The sequence below is a fragment of the Osmerus mordax genome, chromosome 21 (assembly GCF_038355195.1).
Source record: "Osmerus mordax isolate fOsmMor3 chromosome 21, fOsmMor3.pri, whole genome shotgun sequence".
Taxonomy (NCBI): Eukaryota; Metazoa; Chordata; class Actinopteri; order Osmeriformes; family Osmeridae; genus Osmerus; species Osmerus mordax.
The window spans coordinates 7312743-7333300 of NC_090070.1; the positions used below are offsets into that span (position 1 = coordinate 7312743).

General features: G+C 45.8%; 2 protein-coding genes across 2 annotated transcripts; one reads left to right on the top strand and one right to left on the bottom strand.

The window, feature by feature from the left end:
• Nucleotides 1-6692: 6692 nt before the first annotated feature.
• LOC136965210 (keratin, type I cytoskeletal 13-like) lies at nt 6693-8941 on the top strand. The gene is made up of 6 exons (XM_067259267.1): nt 6693-7266; nt 7665-7747; nt 7849-8005; nt 8224-8385; nt 8469-8594; nt 8717-8941. The coding sequence occupies exons 1-6, from the start codon at nt 6745-6747 to the stop codon at nt 8939-8941; spliced, it is 1275 nt and encodes a 424-aa protein (XP_067115368.1). The 5' UTR covers nt 6693-6744.
• A 5246-nt stretch (nt 8942-14187) lies between these two features.
• Nucleotides 14188-20516, bottom strand: krt98 (keratin 98). The gene is made up of 8 exons (XM_067259271.1): nt 20047-20516; nt 18988-19070; nt 18560-18716; nt 17208-17369; nt 16748-16873; nt 16243-16463; nt 14454-14464; nt 14188-14310 (listed from the first exon to the last, which is right to left on the bottom strand). The coding sequence occupies exons 1-8, from the start codon at nt 20386-20388 to the stop codon at nt 14213-14215; spliced, it is 1200 nt and encodes a 399-aa protein (XP_067115372.1). The 5' UTR covers nt 20389-20516; the 3' UTR covers nt 14188-14212.
• Between the last annotated feature and the right edge of the window lie 42 nt (nt 20517-20558).

A 20558-nucleotide genomic window follows, 5' to 3' on the forward strand; every position in this document is an offset into this window, starting at 1 on the left:
GGTTAGTCTGTCAGTCAATCATCCTAGAAATCACAATGACATGCAAAGTTATTTGAATTGTACTGTTGCCATATCCAGCTAAGTTGTTCGGCACAACAAATCTAAGTCTGTACCTGTTGATGTGACAACATGCAGCTGTGGTGTCCTGAACAGAAACGCAAAAGTATAAACGGACGTTTCGCCTGACACTATGCCAACATTTAGAACAGACCTCTCTTTGTCTCTGGACAGTGATGTGTTTTTGCAAATGCATCCAGTGTTCTGAGGACAGCAGAGACACCTTGGCTGAGGCCTTTATTTTTTGCCATTTAATGCTTGTGTTGAATTTGCTGTCAGAAGCTTAGCCCCTATGCGGTATACACACCCTTTCCCCATTTACCTTTTCTACCTGACCATCCAATATAGAAACTATCCTTGAGGGCACCTTATCAGAGACCCAGGCCCGCTACTCTGAGGGGGACGGGGGAGGACGTGAGGAGGGAAGCCTGCGGGGAGAAGGGGACTGGGGAGGAGGGAAGCCTGCAGGGAGAGGGGAACTGGGGAGAAGAGGAGGAGAGAAGCCTGCAGGGAGAAGGGGACTGGGGAGGAGGGAAGCCTGCAGGGAGAGGGGGACCGGGGAGGAGGGAAGCCTGCAGGGAGAGGGGGACCGGGGAGGAGGGAAGCCTGCAGGGAGAGGGGGACCGGGGAGGAGGGAAGCCTGCAGGGAGAGGGGGACCGGGGAGGAGGGAAGCTTGCAGGGAGAGGGGGACCGGGGAGGAGGGGAGGAGAGAAGCCTGCAGGGAGAGGGGGACTGGGGAGGAGGGAAGCCTGCAGGGAGAGGGGGACTGGGGAGGAGGGAAGCCTGCAGGGAGAGGGGGACTGGGTGACCGGGGAGGAGGGGAGGAGAGAAGCTTGCAGGGAGAGGGGGACTGGGGCACCAGGGAGGAGGGAAGCCTGTGGGGAGAGGGGAGAGGAAGGGGGAGGTTGGAAGTTAAGTGGTGGTGTAGGAAAGGTGTGGAGGTGAAAGGAACTGAGATAAAGGACGTGATAGGCGTGTGATTAAACTTTGTTTTTCTCTCCCTCGAAACGCCGTCCCCAACATCACCAAACAAGGTAAGCATGTTTCTTGCCAAAATCAATGATTCTCTCCCTCAAGATTTTGCAAAGCTGAATAATATTTGTTATATCGTTTCGGTCATGTTTAAGTATATTTATGTGATAATTATAAGATTTTCAAAGCTATTCTAAGATGTGCTTCTTGTCTGTTTTTGGTTTCTTAGTGGTTACACCAATGTCATCACAGTGGTGGAGACTGTGATCGATGGGAAGGTGGTCCAGTCCTCCAAGACGGATTACTTTATTTTACTTATTAATTTGTCATTTACAAAAACGGAGAGGACAAAAAATGTGTCCGTTTTGAATGATAAACGATCATGCTTCTCATCTTTTTAGGGCAACAACAATGAATACACCTCTAACTGTACAGAATCAGAATCAGAATGGGATTGATTCGCCATGAAAGTTTGCACAGACAAGGAATTTGCTTTGGCAGGAAGGTGCATACAATAAACATATAGGGATCTAAAATTTTAATATGTGGACTATCTATACTAAGGGTACATAAACTAGCAGTACCCAGTACTTTATTAACAAAAACATGACATTTTACTAGACCAGGGGGGTGTTCCATCAACGTTGCTAACAAAAGCCGCGCTTACACGAGAAAGTCTCGCTTAGGTAGCCGTCAACTTAGACTTAAGCCAAGCTAAGTTGACAAGCACCTGAACCTCACCAAAACAGAACTTCTCATCATCCCGGCCAAACCCTCCATCTCCCACGATCTCTCATTCATCCTGGGATCTGCGACGGTGACCCCTTCATCCTCTGCCAGGAACCTTGGGGTTACCATGGATGACAAGCTCTCCCTCGCGGCACACATTGCTTCAGTCTCCCGGTCGTGTAGATTCACCCTCTACAACATCCGGAAGATCAGGAGATACCTGTCTGAGCATTCCACCCAGCTGCTAGTCCAAGCACTTGTCCTCTCCGAGTTGGACTACTGCAACTCGCTTCTCGCCGGTCTCCCAGAATGCGCAACCCGCCCTCTCCAGAGGATTCAGAATGCAGCGGCCCGTCTGGTCTTCAACCTACCCAGACGCTCCCATGTCATCCCGCTCATCTCCCTCCACTGGCTACCCATCACGGCCAGTATCAGATTCAAGACCCTGGTACTGACCTTCCGAGCAGTGAACTGGACAGCACCCGACTACATCCAGTCTCTCCTCCAGCCTTAAACCCCCACCCGCCACCTTCGGTCTTCTTCTGACAACCGTCTGAGAGGTGGTCCCACCTCTCAAGAGCGCCCGCTCCCAACCCAAGCTCTTCTCCTGTCTGGCCCCCTAATGGTGGAATCACCTCCCCACCTCCATCAGAGACACTGACTGTCTCCCCACATTCAAGGAAAGGCTAAAGACGCACTTGTTCCGGGAGTACAACGGTACTTAAGAAAGATTTGTTGGATCAGATGTTAGTTTATTTCCTCCAGGAACACAATGACACTTATTGAGGGACTTGTTGCACTTGTTGGTTAGTTGTAACTGATTTAACTTCTTGTACTTGTACTTGTACTGTGAATTATATTATTTCTTGCTTTCCTACAGGTACACTCTTGCACTTTTGAGGTTCATGTTGTTTAATTGTAACTTGTTTAACGACATGCTCTTATGTTTCTTCCCATTGGCACTTATTTGCTTTTCACAATGTATGCTTCATGTTTTGGCTACCCGCAATGTTTTTGGGGCTATCTCGCTGTGTTTGATCATTGACCTATGCCCTTTTGTAAAGCTCTCTCTTGGAAGTCACTTTGGATAAAAGCGTCTGCTAAATGAATAAATGTAAATGTTAAGCCTCAAGCCATTCAACTAACGTTCCGTTCCACTAACAAGCAACGCTAATTCAAGCTAGACCTCAATAAACTTAGATTATGGGCGCACACGGAGAACAGAAGCAGCCCAGATCAGCCCAGATCAGGCGATCGTCAAACAGAGGAGTTATGTCACAAAAAGCAAAGTGTAAACCAGCAGAGTGGTGTTGTCTTCAGCAGTGTAAATACATTTTTGGGGGAAAAGGGTTTTCCCCCAACTATACTTCCCCATAACCTAACCTGTACACCTCTACATTTAGGCTATGGAAAGATTTCCAATTAACATATTCTGCCTCCACAGGTCCAGATGGGGCTGCCGAGTGCGCCGACACTTAACCGCAATCGGCCCGATTCGGCTGGCTACCTGGGAAGGGTCTTCAGAGACAGAAGTAATGCTTCCCTGACCAGTGGAAGAGGTATAGGTTCAGCAGGCCCAGCACAGTTTATATAGATAGATTTTATTGTATATTTAAAAAAATATATAGAAAAACTCTAAGGATGGCAATGAACACATAAGAGCAGCCTACTGTCCTTAGTAGAAAGTAGTAGAAATAGGCAGCTGCATATAGGAACACCTCCTTCATTATTTGACCTAGCCAAATAATCTTGGTGTCTAACCCCATGTTTTCTGGGTCTATTAATCCATTTCACTTGTCTAAATTGCACTGACATGATAACATACTTATGGAATACATCATTTTGTGAAATTACTGTAAGGTTTTATCTTTGTTTGGGGTGAACCACAGATGTAAATGATTTTGCCTGTCATGTAACTCTTACTCAGTATGCTACGTGTTTTTGGACTCATAATCCTTTTTTTTGCTAAAACACAGACTTGACATTCAATGTAAAACTCTGAATTAGCCCGAACAGAGGCCTGTGTGTGAACCCTCTAAAATGGTCACTCATTTCAATTTGAATAAGGTAATACATATGTAATGCATCCTCTATAGATGTTTTTGAGTATAAAGGTGGCATTATACTAACCCCAACAAAACTAAATTCACAATTTTCAGCAATTCAGACGATGATGGAAGAGAACACTGACATTTGATATTGCTTGCCTCATTGACATTTTGTTGGCAGCACAGTGTATACAATTTTGCGCAAACAAAATTCATCCTTGACTACCTAAACCACCCACCCCTCCTCCCTGGGAACAGTTATTTTCCCGCAGTCTGGCAACAGGAGGGTTCCTGATCATGTCGAAAACTGAACAGTTTTCCCTGGAAGAAGCTAATGCGCTACGAGTTCAGCCCTGTTCGAAGGCAAGGAAATCTCCCGTAAAGCCAACAAGCCCCAACTAGCGCAGGCAGTCACTGATTTCTCAAGCAAGAAATCTAATAAAACTGTCCTGGATTCCATCCCACTAACTGAGCATTATGCCCGTGGCTGACGGTGGCTCCCTGGTTCACTGCTCGGCATGGAAGGGTGACAATTACGGTGCCATTGCAGTCATATGCAGACTTTACCATACGCCATTATGGTAAAGCAAGTCGTTTTTAGCTAAGGTCCTTCCATCAAAGACAATACGCATGAGAGAGGTGGTAATAACACTCAACCCATCGTTAACTTCAATGCAGAGACTGAGTTTGTGGGAAGAAAGGATGATATCCTTTCCAGATCTTGCAACAAACAAGGACTTATAAATATTATGACCAAGGAGCTGGTGAAGAAGGACTGCACTGTTATCAATGCATCAGGTGATGCTGACATTGTCAAAGCTGCAGTCAAGGCCTCAGAACATCCGCCCACAACCTTGATAGGGGAGGATACAGACTTACTCATTCTTCTCCTCTACTATGCTGGGCCTCTATTTTCGTTCACACATAAATGATAGTGTGCCCTCTGAAAATTTAAAAACATGTCTTAATGAGTTCCTTTATAGTAGAGAAAATGTGATGCAGTACCCTATAAGGTGACCTTACAATGGTCTAAATTGGACTGTTTCCTTGCCCTTACTTCCAATGGAAAAGGGTGCTGTTATGAAGTGACGTTTATGCTGCCCCAACATGACAGTATCCCAAATGGTGCCCTTTCCAAAGAAGACGATTAGATGCTGTGTCCAACAGTCTCCCCTACAATGTGCACTCTTTCCCAAACTGATGCAGTGACAACACTTGGAGTGTCGTCCCATTCCCATTGTTACACTGGTGAGACCCCAAGTTGTGCAGTAGCAGCCCTTGTAATTGTTCTGCCCCTGCCCTTCAATCAGCCTTGTCTGCCACTGTCCAAGCCCCATCTGGACCTTTGGGACTTTTATGATGTGAATAAATAAATGATTACTTAAGGCAAATCATCCTTTATCAAGGTGATTTCAGGCAGCCTTTTTTTTTTTTTTACAAAAATCTTCAATGTGTGCCGTGAGGGAGAGCTTGTCATCCATGGTAACCCCCAGGTTCCTGGTAGAGGATGAAGGAGTCACCGTCGTGGATCCCAGGGTGATTGAGAGATTGTGGGAGATGGAGGGTTTGGCCGGGATGATGAGAAGTTCTGTTTTGGCGAGGTTCAGGTGCTTGGTCAACTTAGCTTGGCTTAAGTCTAAGTTGACGTTTACCTAAGCGACACTTTTTCGTTTAAGCGCGGCTTTTGTTAGCAACGTTGATGGAAGCATGATCGTTTATCATTCAAAACGGACACAGTTTTTGTCCTCTCCGTTTTTGTAAATGACAAATTAATCAAAAGTCATTTAGTTTATTCGTATTTATTTTGGAGTTGATAAGTCAAGACACATCTCATCCACATCCACGTCTACCGTCTTGGAGGACTGGACCATCTTTCCATCGATCACAGTCTCCACCACTGTGATGACCTGGGTGTAACCACTAAAAAGCCAAGAACAGACAAGAAGCACATCTTAGAATAGCATTGACAATCTTATAATTATCACAAAAATATACTTAAACATGACTGAAACGATATAACAAATATTATTCATCTTTGCAAAATCTTGAGGGAGAGAGTCATTGATTTTGGCAAGAAACATGCTTACCTTGTTTGGTGCTGTTGGGGACGGCGTTTCGAGGGAGAGAAAAACAAAGATTAATCACATGCCTATCACGTCCTTTATCTCAGTTTCCCTCCTCACGTCCTGCCCCGTCCCCCTCAGAGTAGCGGGCCTGGGTCTCTGATAAGCCCTCAAGGATAGTTTCTATATTGGATGGTCAGATAGAAAAGGTAAATTGGGAAAGGGTGTGTATACCGCATAGGGGCTAAGCTTCTGACAGCAAATTCAACACAAGCATTAAATGGCAAAAAATAAAGGCCTCAGCCAAGGTGTCTCTGCTGTCCTCAGAACACTGGATGCATTCGCAAAAATACATCACTGTCCAGAGACAAAGAGAGGTCTGCTCTAAATGTTGGCATAGTGTCAGGCGAAACGTCCGTTTATACTTTTGCGTTTCTATTCAGGACACCACAGCTGCATGTTGTCACATCAACAGGTACAGACTTAGATTTGTTGTGCCAAACAACTTAGCTGGATATGGCAACAGTACAATTCAAATAACTTTGCATGTCATTGTGATTTCTAGGATGATTGACTGACAGACTAACCTGAGGCGAACACCAGTGGGTGTGTCTGCTGTCCCCCAGATACATCAGTGTGCTTATGATGTCAATACATGTATGAGAGCAACTTTCACTCACCTGTGTGATATGTATTTGCATATCTATATTATGTTTCACCCATAAACCTCTCCCTCCTCCTCCCTGCCTGCCTCCCTCCCTTCGATCCTGCTGTGTATAAAAGGGAACAAGGTCTGGGTGGTGTGGCAGTCTATGTCCTCATCCAGGGCAGGCAGGCAGACTCCCTCTCTTTCTCTCTCTCACTCGCAGTGACCATGTCCACCTCCTACTCCAGCAAAACCAGCTACTCCTCCGGCGGCGGAAGCAGCGGAGGCTCCATGAGGTATGGAGGCTCATCAGGCAGCTCCAGTATGTACATGGGCGGCGGCGGTGGTGGAGGCGGCAGCAGCGGCGGTTACGGCCGCATCTCCGCCATGAGGGCCGGCAGTGTTTATGGAGGCGCAGGAGGCTCTGGAACACGCATCTCCAGTTCTTCCTTCGGTTCCGGTGGCGGCGGTGGTGGTGGCATTTGTGGTTACGGCTTCGGCTTCGGTATGGGAGGAGTCGGTGGAGGCGGAGGTGGCAGCGGTGTCACAGACCACACATCAGCCAATGACAAGGCCACCATGCAGAACCTGAACGACCGTCTGGCCTCCTACCTGGACAAGGTGCGCATCCTGGAGAAGGCCAACGGTGAGCTGGAGTTGAAGATCCGCCAGTTCCTGGAGAGCAAGACCTCCCCAAAATCCCGCGACTATTCTGCCTTCTTTGTCACCATCACCGATCTGCAGAACAAGGTATGTCACCTGATCCCTACAACTGGCAAAACAAATAACAACATAACTAGGGATTGAATTACTGTAGATGCAACCCTTTTTGAATGCGAGACAAATCCATTTCACCCTCGAGAGACATCATAAAATACCTTTACTGCTAGCTGTGGTTGCAAAGAAAGCTGATTGAGTAAGGTTCACGAAAGTTCCAGTATAACTGCAGCATCCATGACGATCCCTGAGGCGATTGCGTAAGATGCAATTCATCTCCTTTTCCCTGGAGTTCCCTTTTAAAGAAATGTGTCACTGTTTAGCTGATTCCCAACGCTCAACAATCCCAAAGGCATTCTGCAAAGCCTTGACTTATGCAATTCCATTCGTTATCTTATCTTAAAACATGTTGCTATCCTCCATTCCCACAGATCCAGGATGCCACCGGTTACAACGGAGGCATCTATCTTTCCATTGACAACGCTAAACTGGCAGCTGATGACTTCAGAACCAAGTAGGCTTCCAAACCCCTTACAAAGAATTTGTGTCACACCAAATAGCACAAAGCCAAATCCGTAGATACCATCATAAACTTCTATGCCCCCACCCCAGCAGGTATGAGAATGAACTGGCCATGCGGCAGTCGGTCGAGGCGGACATTGCTGGGCTCAAGAGGATGTTGGATGAGCTGGCCCAGGCCAGGTCCGACCTGGAGATGCAGATCGAGGGTCTGAGGGAGGAGCTCATCTACATGAAGAAGAACCATGAGGAGGTGGGTGGGGATGTAGTGGTGGAGAAGGGAGCATGCCAAAAGGCTGAACCCTACCTATTAGTCCTATAACTGTTTTTTTTTGATGGCCATCATTGACAATAGTTTCCCGAACAAAGTTCATATCCTCTGTCATTTATAAATCAAGCTCATATGAAGTTCTTGTATCCAAGACAAACAAACCCTCTATGAAGAGAACTCACGTATGTCCCCCACTGTAGGAACTACTGTCCATGAGGACGCAGATGACTGGCCAGGTGAAAGTGGAGGTGGACGCAGCGCCTCAAGAGGACCTCAGCAGAGTCATGGCTGAGATCCGCCAGCAGTACGAGGGCGTCTCCGCCAAGAACCAGCAAGACCTGGACAGCTGGTTCCAGAGCAAGGTACTAACTACAATCCCGCCCATCGATTCAGCTGACCATTGCGGACTGGATAAACAGTTGACCCTATCACTGTTTACCCACAGTCACAGAGTCTGAACAAGGAAGTAGCCGCCAACACAGAAGTCCTCCAGTCTTCCAAGTCGGAGATCTCAGAAATTCGCCGCATGCTGCAAAGTCTGGAGATCGAGCTGCAGTCCCAGCAAAGCATGGTGAGTCCCAGCCGAGCATCAGCGCTTGCTGCCCTGTATACCAATGCCCGAGTTGTGTTCCGACTTGCTTTCCCACAATCCTTCACCTCGATCCATCTTTTTCTCCAATGAATGACCAATAGAAAGCCTCCCTGGAGGGCACGCTCGCAGACACAGAAGGGCGGTACTCGATGCAGCTCCAAGGTCTTCAGAGGCAGGTCACCAGCCTTGAGCAGCAGCTGATGAGCATGCACAGCGACATGGAACGCCAGGGCCAGGAGTACAAGATGCTGCTGGACATCAAGACCAGGCTGGAGATGGAGATCGCCGAGTACAGGAGGCTGCTGGACGGAGAGGTCTCAGGGTAAGCGAGGCAGACTGGGGAGAAAGAACAAACAAGGGATGGATGTAACTTAGGTAACCAATTTAGTCACCAGTAGTAGCACGGTAGTTTTGCTTTGATGTGTGTTTAAGTAGCACTCTATCAGTGTGCCAGCAATTCACTAGAATGCTAGCCCACTGTGCTTCTTGTGAGGTGAGCACACAGATTCTCTTTTCTTCATTAAACAACAGTCGACCAAAGATGGTCTTAGGGGAAGATGACAGCTTGAAAACAAACCATAAGAAGCATACACTAATTTAGTAAGATGCTATTTGTTCTTTCTTTCTTACAGCTTCAGCGACATGTGTTCCACAATGACCTCCTCTAAGAACACACGCAATGTGGTGGTGGTCACAGAGGAGGTTATAGACGGAGAGGACTCAGGGTAAGCGAGCCAGACTGTTGAGAAAGAACAAACAAGGGATGGATGTAACTTAGGTAACTGATTTAGTCTCGAGCAGTAGCACGGTAGTTTTGCTTTGATGTGTGTTTAAACATCCTGTAAAGTGGACCTGAAAACTAGTTTTAAGTTCGCCACACCACAGAATGTGTTATTAACTACCCATCCAAATTCGAATGAAAAAGTAACACCGACATGTATGTAAAATTAGGCTTTGAAATCATGAAAAAATCAGCAGTCTTCTCTGCTCCAGACTGGGGGGGGGCGTGTCGCCTGAAGGAGCTGAAGCTCCGCCCCTCGCTGCCTACCTACGACTCAGATAATGGACGCTACGTCAAGCCGAACAAAACAGTATAAAATTAGAATTTATTTGTTCAATGAGTGAAACATACAGATGCATATAATGTTCCCCTGAGCTGTAACAGTAAAAATGGACACCAGAGACAGCTGACAGTGAGCTCTCCAACTAGGCTACTTCTAACACATACCATTTCACCAAAATACCATCATTCTACACCGAGTAGCCTAATATCAATTTAGCGGTTTGCACTAACTCATAGCAGAGATACCTCTGGAAAAGTTATCTAGTATAATTATAACAAGCACACAGAACAGAGTGATGAACGGCTGGCGGCGGTGGATTGTGCGACCTGAGGAGGAACGGCCCGGAGGGCGGATGCTCGGATGCACGGCTCCGCGCTGCAAGAGAAGCAGTGTGTCCACGAGACCCGTCTGTCTCTGGTCCATGTTAAAACTATCCGCCGTGAAATGGTCACTGCATTTAGTCATTTAGCACTCTCTTATCCACTGCAGAGGCGGCTGTTGGAGTTTATCAGAAGCTTTCCATCAGCGTGGCTCTTCACAAAATCAATCCACCCACTTTTCCTTTCCTCATCAATAGGGAAATTAAATAGTGTTGCAGCGCAGCTGAAGTTTTTGCATCCAGGGAAGATGCAGTTGCGGGTGGAGGGAGACATCCTGAAGCTAGCTAGATAGCTGATGTAGGCTACAATAACAGTACAGCAGTCAGTGATCTGACGGGTCGAAATGACCTAGACAGGTAACTTTTTGGCCCCGCCTATTAAAACCTGATCTGAAAACGGAAGAGAAACTGTTCTACGGTCTAACTACACATTTTGGTGCGACTAAGTTTTAGCGCTTTGCACATGCTTTCAAGAACTCATTTCACACGTATATAATGTACTGAGAAGCAAATCATGGTATTGACTTTACAGGATCTTTAAGTAGCACTCTACCATAGTGTGCCAGCAATTCACTAGAATGCTAGCCCACTGTCCTTGTGAGGTGACATTGTCAACAGTTCTTCATTTGAAAGCAATAAAGATACTGTCAGTGTGCTGACAATGCCATCTTTGTGTTCTGTGTCTGATTTGACTCCTTTCCTTTACATCTGACTGCCATTTTGGAGTTTATCGTTTGAACATGAGGCCAAGAGAATAGTATTTTGAAAGTGCACGCGTCAGTGACGGGTCATGATTAGTGTGATCTATGTGGCACTGTGTGGAAGATTACTGTCAGCAGGGATTGGATTTGGATTTCACTAATGACTACATTTACATTTAGCAGACGCTCTCGAGCGACTTACAGTAAGTACAGGGACATTCCCTCCGAGGCAAGTAGAGTGAAGTGCCTTGCTCAAGGCACAGGTGGGAATCCAACCGGCAACCTTCTGAGTAATAGCCTGATTCCCTAACCGCTCAGCCATTGAGTTGTTGGTGTGGGAGAATTGTATGAAACATGATAACCCTTCCCTGAACAACAAGTAACATGTAAGTTATGGTAAAGAGGCCTGTTCCATAAAAGCCGCTCAAAAAAGCTTGACTTACTTGAATTAGTTTAATTAGTCAAGCGGGGCTAAAGCAGTTCCATAAAGGCCAATTTCAGCTCACGCACACCTACTAATTCCAGTCAGATTTAGGTAGTCAAGCTAATTGCGCGTACACCCTATTCTTAAGAAGCCGGAGAGGTAGAACGTGAATCATATCAATGACAAAAAGCAGAGAGCGTGCGACCATATTCACCGCGACCGAGCAGCGTTCACTCTTCGAACTTTACGACCAGTTCTAACATTTAATAACTAAAAAAGGCAATACAGCGGCAAAAAATAAAACAAGAGAGAAAGGATGGCAAGAAATCACGGATCGATTGAATGCATAGGTGTAAGTAGAAAAATGTAAAATGTAATATCCTGCAATCCAACCTAATTTAGTAACAGTTTTATTATACAGTCTAGGCCATGTAGTCAAAGGCATAACTACATAAAAGGTTGGTTGATGTGTCTGTATTTGCATATTCTTGACCAAAAGTCTTCATTGGGTGTCTGCCTTCGGCAAGGGAACAACCTTTGTTCTCTCACATATATATTATTTATTATTTATTTTCCCACCCCTAAGGATCCCTCAATATTTTGACTACATAGAGAACGTAGGTGTCAAAAGGTTCGTCTTGGTAGCGAATGCGTTGCTTGTATTTTTATTTACGTTCCGTTGCACGGTTTAAGTTGAAATTAGTTTTTTGTGGCGAAAAGTATATTTTGTCGCCAAAGGGAATCAGTGCAAGCCTAAAATCATAACGTCAGCACACGTTAGCAACCACGCATAAATACGACGTGCATTGATGTGGACTGTTGCGCACTAACAGCATCATGTATTTAGTAATTCAAGACTTGCATGTACAGTAAGTAATTTCACATTAAATCATGTATTTAAACTCAAGCTTGTGTGGTGTGTCACTGTCTTCAATGCCACAGCCTAAACTTGATGTCAAAAGAAACATTTCTCATTTCCAGCGCATTCAAAGAATCCCCTTAGGTTTGCTAAGGGGATTTTTTTTTGCTCGTAGCACAATTTACCGAGGTCAGCTTCTCCACCGTGCAGGACTCTAGTCTAAGATCAAATGGTCGTATTTGGCATTGTTGCTGACAATGATTGCTTCCAGCAAAACGTTTTTGGGGCCATATTTTCAGATTGCAGATGGTAGTACTGTTTCAATCGCGATTCCATCTAGCTAATACTGCCGGTGACAACGTTGTTACTTAGAATAGCTTGTTTCAAGGGGGTTCAGCTTGTTTCAAAGGTGGTTCTTGATGAATGAATGCAATATGAGTGGGATAAATGCTTGAAAATATCACTACTGTAGAAGGGAAAAACTTAAGGTGATGTTAAAGTCATATAGGTTAGGATCATTCTACATTTCCTACATTTAGTCATAGCAGACGCCGCCGTATCCGACCTAAGTCCGGCAAAAATTTGAAGAGACGATCTGATAGGCTGCAGAGAATCTTTTTGAAAAAAATGCATTTGTGAATCTAAGTGCGTCAGAAAGTTCCAAAAATCCACACACACAAATTCAGGGATTTGTAACTCGTGTTCTCCGATTTGTAATTCGTGTTCTCCGATTTACCTCGTGTTCACCAATTTGTAACTCGTGTTCGTCAGGTTGCAAACAAATGTAATGTGGTCATTTATTTGTGAATCCCGTTACATTTGTGAATCATGAAATACATTTGTGAATCTTGTTACGTTTGTTTGAATTATGTAACTAATCTAACATAGGGTTGCCAACCGTCCCGAATTGTCCGGGACTTCCCGAATTATGGGTGATTTCGATTTGTCCCGTCAGGGACAGCTCCAGTCCCGTATTCCAATCACAGCCTCACCGGACAATAATAGGCTACTGTAAACGCGCCAAAACTCACGCCAACGTTGCTATGGGACACGGTTGTTGCTTGTTGGTGACAGTGTGTGAACTGGCCACTGGTGAGGTGAGCGTTATTGTGTGTCAAAAGGAGAAACTTGTAATAATTGCCTTGACTATTACTTTGAACAATACATCCAAGTGAGTAGCTATTAGTGGTTTGCCAAAATTACACTGAAATTAGTAGGTTTATCATGGTATGGCTAATGAAAGCTTGCAATTTCCGTTATTGTTTTTCAGCTGTTTGTGCGCGCGCATGTGCGTGTGCACACCTGGAAGAAAGTGTCCCTCATTTGGGGTTGAGAAAGTTGGCAACCCTAATAATAGACGGCCTAAAATTTTGTACAGCCTGATTTCTGATACCGTGGCGGCAGAAATTTAGCCATAGAGGAAACACTGCACTATATATTATCATTCCAGTTTAAGAATACCAATGGAGGCTGCGTTGGAAATCGTAAATCTAACTTTTGTCAGCATTTTGAGTGGAAATTTAATTTGCATTTGTACAGGTGTATTCGTGCACGTCGGGCTGGCCCTCGCAGCGGAACGACAGTTTACTGGCAGCTCTGTCTATTCGCGCACCTCACAGTTACATATGGATCAGACAAGAAGATACGCTTATCAACTCGATTACTATTGATAACAACAGAACGAGGGTTCGGCTGAAGCCTACTTGAAAAATACTATTGAGAACATATTCGCTGACATTCATTGCACGCGTGATGAACACAGCTTTTTTTCTTTTCTTCATCGCGGATTTGTCATTGGCGCTCGGGAAAACGGCTTTGGCGCGCGCCCAAATTTTCTCTATGCAGGAAAAACCCTGTCATTGGACATAAACAATTAGTCAGACTAACTGACAAGTCTGGTTTATTCAGTAAACTCGCTTTATGGAACAGGCCTCTGGTCAAGTAAAATGTAATGTTTTTGTTAACAAAGTACTGGTTACAGTTAGAGGTGGATTCATTGTTGTTGCCCTACAAAGATGAGAAGCATGTCATTTCTCCAGACATGATCGTTTCTCATTCAAAACAGACACGGTTTTTATCCTCTCCCTGCTTTTGTAAATGACAAATGAAACAAAAGTCAGTTTTCATTTAGTTTATTTGTATTTCTTGTAGTTGGTAAATTAGGATTGGATTACTCAATCTCATCCACATCCACGTCTACTGTTTTGGAGGACTGGACCACCTTCCCATCGATCACAGTCTCCACCACTGTGATGACCTTGGTGACCACTAAGAAGCCAAGAACAGACAATAAGTGCATCTTAGAATAGCATTGACAATCTTATAATTATCACAAAACATGACCGACGACACATTATTCAGGTTAGCAAAATCTTTAGGGAATCATTGATTTTAGCAAGAAACATGCTTACCTTGTTTGGTGCTGTTGGGGACAGCGTTTCGAGGGAGAGAAAAAGACGAGAAAAACACAGTTTAATCACACGCCTGTCACGTCCTTTATCTCAGTTTCTTTCACCTCCACACCTTTCCTACAACACCACTTAACTTACAACCTCCCCCTTCCTTTCCCCTCTTCCCGCAGGCTTCTCTCCTATCCCTCCTCCCCAGTCCCACAGTTCCCTGGCCTGGTCCTCACCAGACTTTTCGTACATTTCATTTGTACAGAGAGTCTGGGATCGCTCCATTGACAAGCGTTAACTTCCTTGAAGGCGGGTACTCTGTTGAAGTTTAAAACTATAGACCAATTATCACCCTACGTCACACAACGTCAAGCAGGCTCAACTGCGCATGTTGGTGGCAAAAGACGAACTTCTCCCGGGTATATACACTTGGAGTGTCGATCAGGTAATTATATATCTCTGGACACTGGATTGCAGGGCTTGACATAACTTTGTGAGGCATTTGTCATTTGGACAGTACATTTATGTTTCACTTGTCCATGCACAAAAGTCACTTGTCCCCGCAGACCTTTAAATAGCCTGATGAGTGAAACGGGCAAAAGCCTGGCTAACGGAGGTTGCTTTCTCAGGCAAATGATGAATGAAACAGGCTTGATTAAAGAAATCCGAGATTCTGGCTATCTTCAGCAGACTCGTATCTACAACAGGCAGTCCTCCCTGACGTTTTTGGTGTAGAATGGAGTGAAATACAACATTGTGCACACTGCAAGTGAGCGACCCGAGTCTGACTGAGGCTAACGTCAAAACAGTGTAACGGGGACGCAGTCTCACTCAGATTGCCAGTTTTACACAAATCTCAAAAATAATTGGACTAGCTGCTAAAAGCAGAATTCCCATATCTCTTGAAAGCTGCCCTGCTTGACTTTTGTGGTTTAGAATTGACTGTAAAACTGTACAATTATGAATTTTGTGACATGACGTGAAGACATGGCTGCCGCCTAAGACTATGTGGTCTACCGGGCGACATTCTCACTCAAATCTCAGATGGGAGTCAGATGGCTGAGCGGTTAGGGAATCGGGCTAGTAATCTGAAGGTTGCCAGTTCGATTCCCAGCCATGTAAAATGACGTTGTGTCCTTGGGCAAGGCACTTCACCCTACTTGCTTCGGGGGGAATGTCCCTGTACTTACTTTAAGTCGCTCTGGATAAGAGCATCTGCTAAATAACTAAATGTAAAATCTCAAGACTTTCGTGACCCAAATCAAAATTCTGATGAGACAGATCAATGGGGAATCGCTTTCTCTCTTAAAGGTTGTCCTACTCAACCTTTTTGGTCTTTTTGAATCTAACTATTGGTATAATCCGTGTAATTAGCCGTTATAAAGGCTATCTTTTCCCGGGTTTTCTGCCACCATGCTGCGCACATCCTGAATGTTTACAAACAAATAATTAGACTATTGGATGTGCCCAGAGCCACTCTGATGGCTTTGCTCGCATCTTTCTCCCCCACCATTACGGAACTACAACTCAAACTAGCGCACAACGTCAACGTAATCATTCTCAGCCACTCCCTCTGTTCGCTGATTGGAACGGTAAAAAGTTTAACGGAGACATCTGACTAATATACCGAAAGCCCAGACGCAGTACAGAAACAAAATGAAAATTGAGCGGAAGTACGTAGGAGGGCAGAGCCAGGCTACCAGTACCCCTCTCCCTGCAGGCTTTTCTCCTATCCCTCCTCCCCAGTCCCCCTCTCCTTGCAGGTTCCCCTCCTCCCGGTCCCCCTCTTCCAGGCACTCACACGTCGTCCTCTCCGTCCAGCAGCCTCCTGTACTCGGCGATCTCCATCTCCAGCCTGGTCTTGAGGTCCAGCAGGACGTTGTACTCCTGCCTGTGGCTGGCGATGTTGCCGTGGAGTCGGGACAGCTGGCTTTCCAGGCTGGTCACCACATCCTGGAGGCCTGACAGTTGGGCAGAGTAGCGGGCCTGGGTCTCTGATAAGGTGCCCTCCAGGGATAGTTTCTATATTGGATGGTCAGATGGAAAAGGTAAATGGGTTGGCATGGGTGTATATGTGTAAACCGCATAGGGGCAAATACGGATGTTGTTAAGGCTACTCTTAGCCTTAATTGTTGAGGAATGTCTTTAACTTGGGATTGTGGTGTGAGTGTGTGCATCAGCCTGACCGCACATTCTAAAATGTGTTTTATTTTCTCCCTGAGTCCGATTTGCCAGATTTTCCCTTTCACCACAAGGTGTGTGTCAGTTATTGTCAAGTCAGACAATGTGTTCCGCAGAGTGCTCACCATGCTTGTGCAGGACTGCAGTTCAATCTGAAGCCTCTGGAGGGTGCTCTTGAGCTCCTTCACCTCGGTGCGACAGCTGATGAGACCCTCGTTCTGAATGACTACTTCCTGCTCAACTGTGCACATCTGATGAAAAAACACACTAGTCAGCAGATATGACCCTTATTTCCGCGAAGCAAATGATGATTGTTGGACATCGCCTGTCTCGTCGGTTTCGCAGCAAATATCAGATGCATTTGACGACGAACTGATGGAAATGCAACTGACATACATACAACGCAACAAACCTACAAATAATCATAATAATCGTGCGTTTGTGTCACATGACATGTCAACTCTTTGAAGGCGCAGGTGCGTGTCCTTTAGAAAGAGTTCAACCAACTCAACTCGGTTCCTCTTGCAACTAAGACAAAAACGACTCTCCACGATGGATCTTAATGGACCTGTGGGTTCTGCTAACCTTGCTCTGGTACCAGGCATCCAGGTCTTTGCGGTTCTTCACGGCCACTGCCTCGTAGTGTTCCCTGATCTCGGTCATGGTCTGGTTCAGGTCCATAGAGGGCGCTGCGTCCACCGACACGTTCACCTGGCCGCCCATATGCGCCCTCAACAGGGCCAGCTCCTACATTGGGAAAGGTCAAAGGTCAGGTTCGTCACGATTAGAGACATCATGGTGGCCACGGGGCAGTATTCAAAGCAGTTTGGAAAGTGCGTGACTGTCTCACTAATCATGTCATACTGTCAATATCCAAACCCTATTGACATTTACTTCCTGTTACTGCTTTGTATCCTTAGCACTTAGTGCTGTTTGTGTACAACTGTGTCTGAGGGTTTTATTGCACTAGTGTATTTGATCTGCTGGAACTGTAATATGTGTGTTTTTAGGTGCGTGCGGAGGCACAGAAAGGGTTTCTGTGAGCTAATGGAGAGGAGGAAGAATGGAAGGAAGAGGAAAGGGAAGGGTGGCGGGGCAGGGGTGTCGGTGTGTGTTTAAACACCCCATCCGTCTGTAAATGGAAACCAGAGGAGTCCAGAAGAGTGCTTGAGTTTGCGTGCAAAACGTTGACTGCCCTTATAAAACAATTGGGTGAAGTTGATTAAATGTTATAGGAACATCCTTTACGTTCAAATCTGGTAATATGTGGAGTGCGACATCATTTTACTTCATACTATTATGTGAGTGGAGTAAAGTGGACAGAATGTTACATTGGCATGAATGTGGAACACTGGTCTTTTGTTCCAAGAATGTAATCAATAACTCCAAAAGGTGGTGAACCTTTACTACTACTACTGTTTGCGTTAGGAAAACAAACCTATGTACACACTCATTCCCTATTCAGGTCCACCAACATAATCATGACTTTTTGTAGGTGTGACAGAGAGTCCTCTGTTTGTATAAGATTCTGTAAGTGTCAGAAGATAGATGTCAGCAGCCAAGAGAAGACAAATATGTCTTTGTGTGATAGATAACCCTCAAAGTGAATCAATTATCTTGTGTTTATCCATTCTCTGTTTCCTTTTCAGTTTGACGTCGATGATGAATGGACACAATGACAAACTCCTTCTGTGAGTGGAAAGCAGGGGCTCATTTAGGGGGTGTAAGACCAGAAAGTAAAGGGGTTTGGCGGTAACTAAGGGACTGAGATTTCCCTACGTTACAGCCCATGGACCTGGAGCTTGTGTCTGGACGTAGACAATGTTTTATTTTTGCTGTAAGTATGGAGATAGAGTTCATCAGATATTCTGTCACATATCTGTGTGAGGGAGTAGGGTTGGTATCTGTAACGGGCCTGTGGCTCTTGCGTTCCCTACCTCCTCATGGTTCTTCTTGAGCATGATGATCTCCTCCTTCAGACCCTCGTACTGCATCTCCAGGTCTGAGCGGCTGAGGTTCATCTCGTCCAGAACCTTCCTCAGGCCGGCAATGTCGGCATCAACCGCCATCCTCATGGCCAGCTCGTTCTCAAACCTGAGCAGTGAAGGTCAGAGGTTAGAGTTGGGAGGGGTCATGCAATTAGTAGAGTTCACTGGTCGTGCTTTGGTTGGGATGACGGTATGTGGACGTCTGTGAACTTGTGTGTGTGTGTGCAAATGAGGTGGGGTGGATCCAATAGGCAAAACACATGCGTGTGAGGACACATACATGCTGTACACACACTGACATGTATACACACTCACAAAGATCTTTTGTGCATCTTCACACACAGATACACACAAACAGACAAATTCCAGACACTCACTTCATTTTAAAGTCCTCTGCAGCCAGTTTGGCATTGTCAATGTCCAGGATAGTCTTGGCATTGCTCTTGGATGCAACACGGATCTTAAGAAGACAGCAGAAGAGCAAACTTTCACATTTCCCCTCCCAAGATATCCCCATGTAAGAATTGACCTTAATTCAATGCCACACAACCCTCCACGAGAATGGTGTGAATGTGACATTATAGTCAGTTTGACATGTAAATAATTCATATAGATGTGAAAAGCTATCAATATAGACTGAAGAAAGAGTGGTGTTTTATGGCATGCTACAGTACTGGGAACAACAGACAAGCTCTACTTAATTAAATGTTGTACTGCACAGCCCCTATCCCATATGTGCCATATCATTATTGCTATGGAAAAAACTTGTCAAACATTATCATAGTTTCTTCTCACGCATGAAGCTCCCTGCATTCTTAAGCTTTGGCGGTGACAGACTTATCGATCTCGTCAGTCTTATGTCTCATCATCCCTTCACCCTCAAATACAGCACCTGCATTCCTGCACAAACACATACGCACACACAAACACATACGCACACACAAACACATACGCACACACAAACACATACGCACACACATTCACATACGCACACACAAACACATACGCACACACAAACACATACGCACACACATTCACATACGCACACACAAACACATACGCACACACAAACACATACGCACACACAAACACATACGCACACACATTCACATACGCACACACAAACACATACGCACACACAAACACATACGCACACACACTCACATACGCACACACATTCACATACACACACACATTCACATACACACACACAAACACATACGCACACACAAACACATACGCACACACAAACACATACGCACACACCAACACATACGCACACACAAACACATACGCACACACATTCACATACACACGCGGAGGCAGATGAACAAGCATCACCGCCGCACAAACACACACAGACATCGGCAGGGGACCAAGACTACCGACACACGCCCTCTCTTTCATCTCCCCTCCCATCTTCCTCTCGGGTTTACCTTGTCCTGCAGGTCGTTGATGGTGACGAAGTAGGAGCTGTAATCGTGGCACACCACCGTCCTCTTCTCGTACCACTCCCTGATCTGCTTCTCCAGCTTGGCGTTCTCCTTCTCCAGGGTGCGCACCTTCTCCAGGTAGGTGGCCAGGCGGTCGTTCAGGTTCTGCATGGTTGCCTTCTCGTTGGCCGACACGTGGAGGTCCAGGCCGTCGCTCAGGTTGAAGCCTCCGACACTGGTGGAGCTGTAGAGGGACCCGACGTGGGCCGAGGAGATGCGGGTGCCATGGCCTCCGGCACCCCCGTACACGCTGAGGGTTCGGGGGACGTTGGATCTGAAAGACATGATGGTGGTGGAAGTGTGGGAGGTTCTGCTGCTGCTGCTGCTGGATCAGGTAGATTGACAGGAGGCTCTGGAGCAAAGCTGTAGGCTGTTGCTAGAGGGATGATTTACAGTGTCAGGTACAAGGCAGATCAGCTGGTTAAATACCTGTGAAGAACCCCCCCAAAAAGAGG

Bases quoted from the DNA above. Each gene is read 5' to 3' on its own strand.
- krt98 (XM_067259271.1), bottom strand. From the start codon at position 20,388: ATGTCTTTCAGATCCAACGTCCCCCGAACCCTCAGCGTGTACGGGGGT. The intron at 17,370-18,559 runs GTAGGGAACGCA...TTCCCAATGTAG, and splicing joins TCAAGAAGAACCATGAGGAG to GAGCTGGCCCTGTTGAGGGC. The intron at 16,464-16,747 runs GTGAGCACTCTG...CATCCAATATAG, and splicing joins TGCAGTCCTGCACAAGCATG to AAACTATCCCTGGAGGGCAC.
- LOC136965210 (XM_067259267.1), top strand. From the start codon at position 6,745: ATGTCCACCTCCTACTCCAGCAAAACCAGCTACTCCTCCGGCGGCGGA. The intron at 7,267-7,664 runs GTATGTCACCTG...CCATTCCCACAG, and splicing joins TCACCGATCTGCAGAACAAG to ATCCAGGATGCCACCGGTTA. The intron at 8,595-8,716 runs GTGAGTCCCAGC...AATGACCAATAG, and splicing joins TGCAGTCCCAGCAAAGCATG to AAAGCCTCCCTGGAGGGCAC.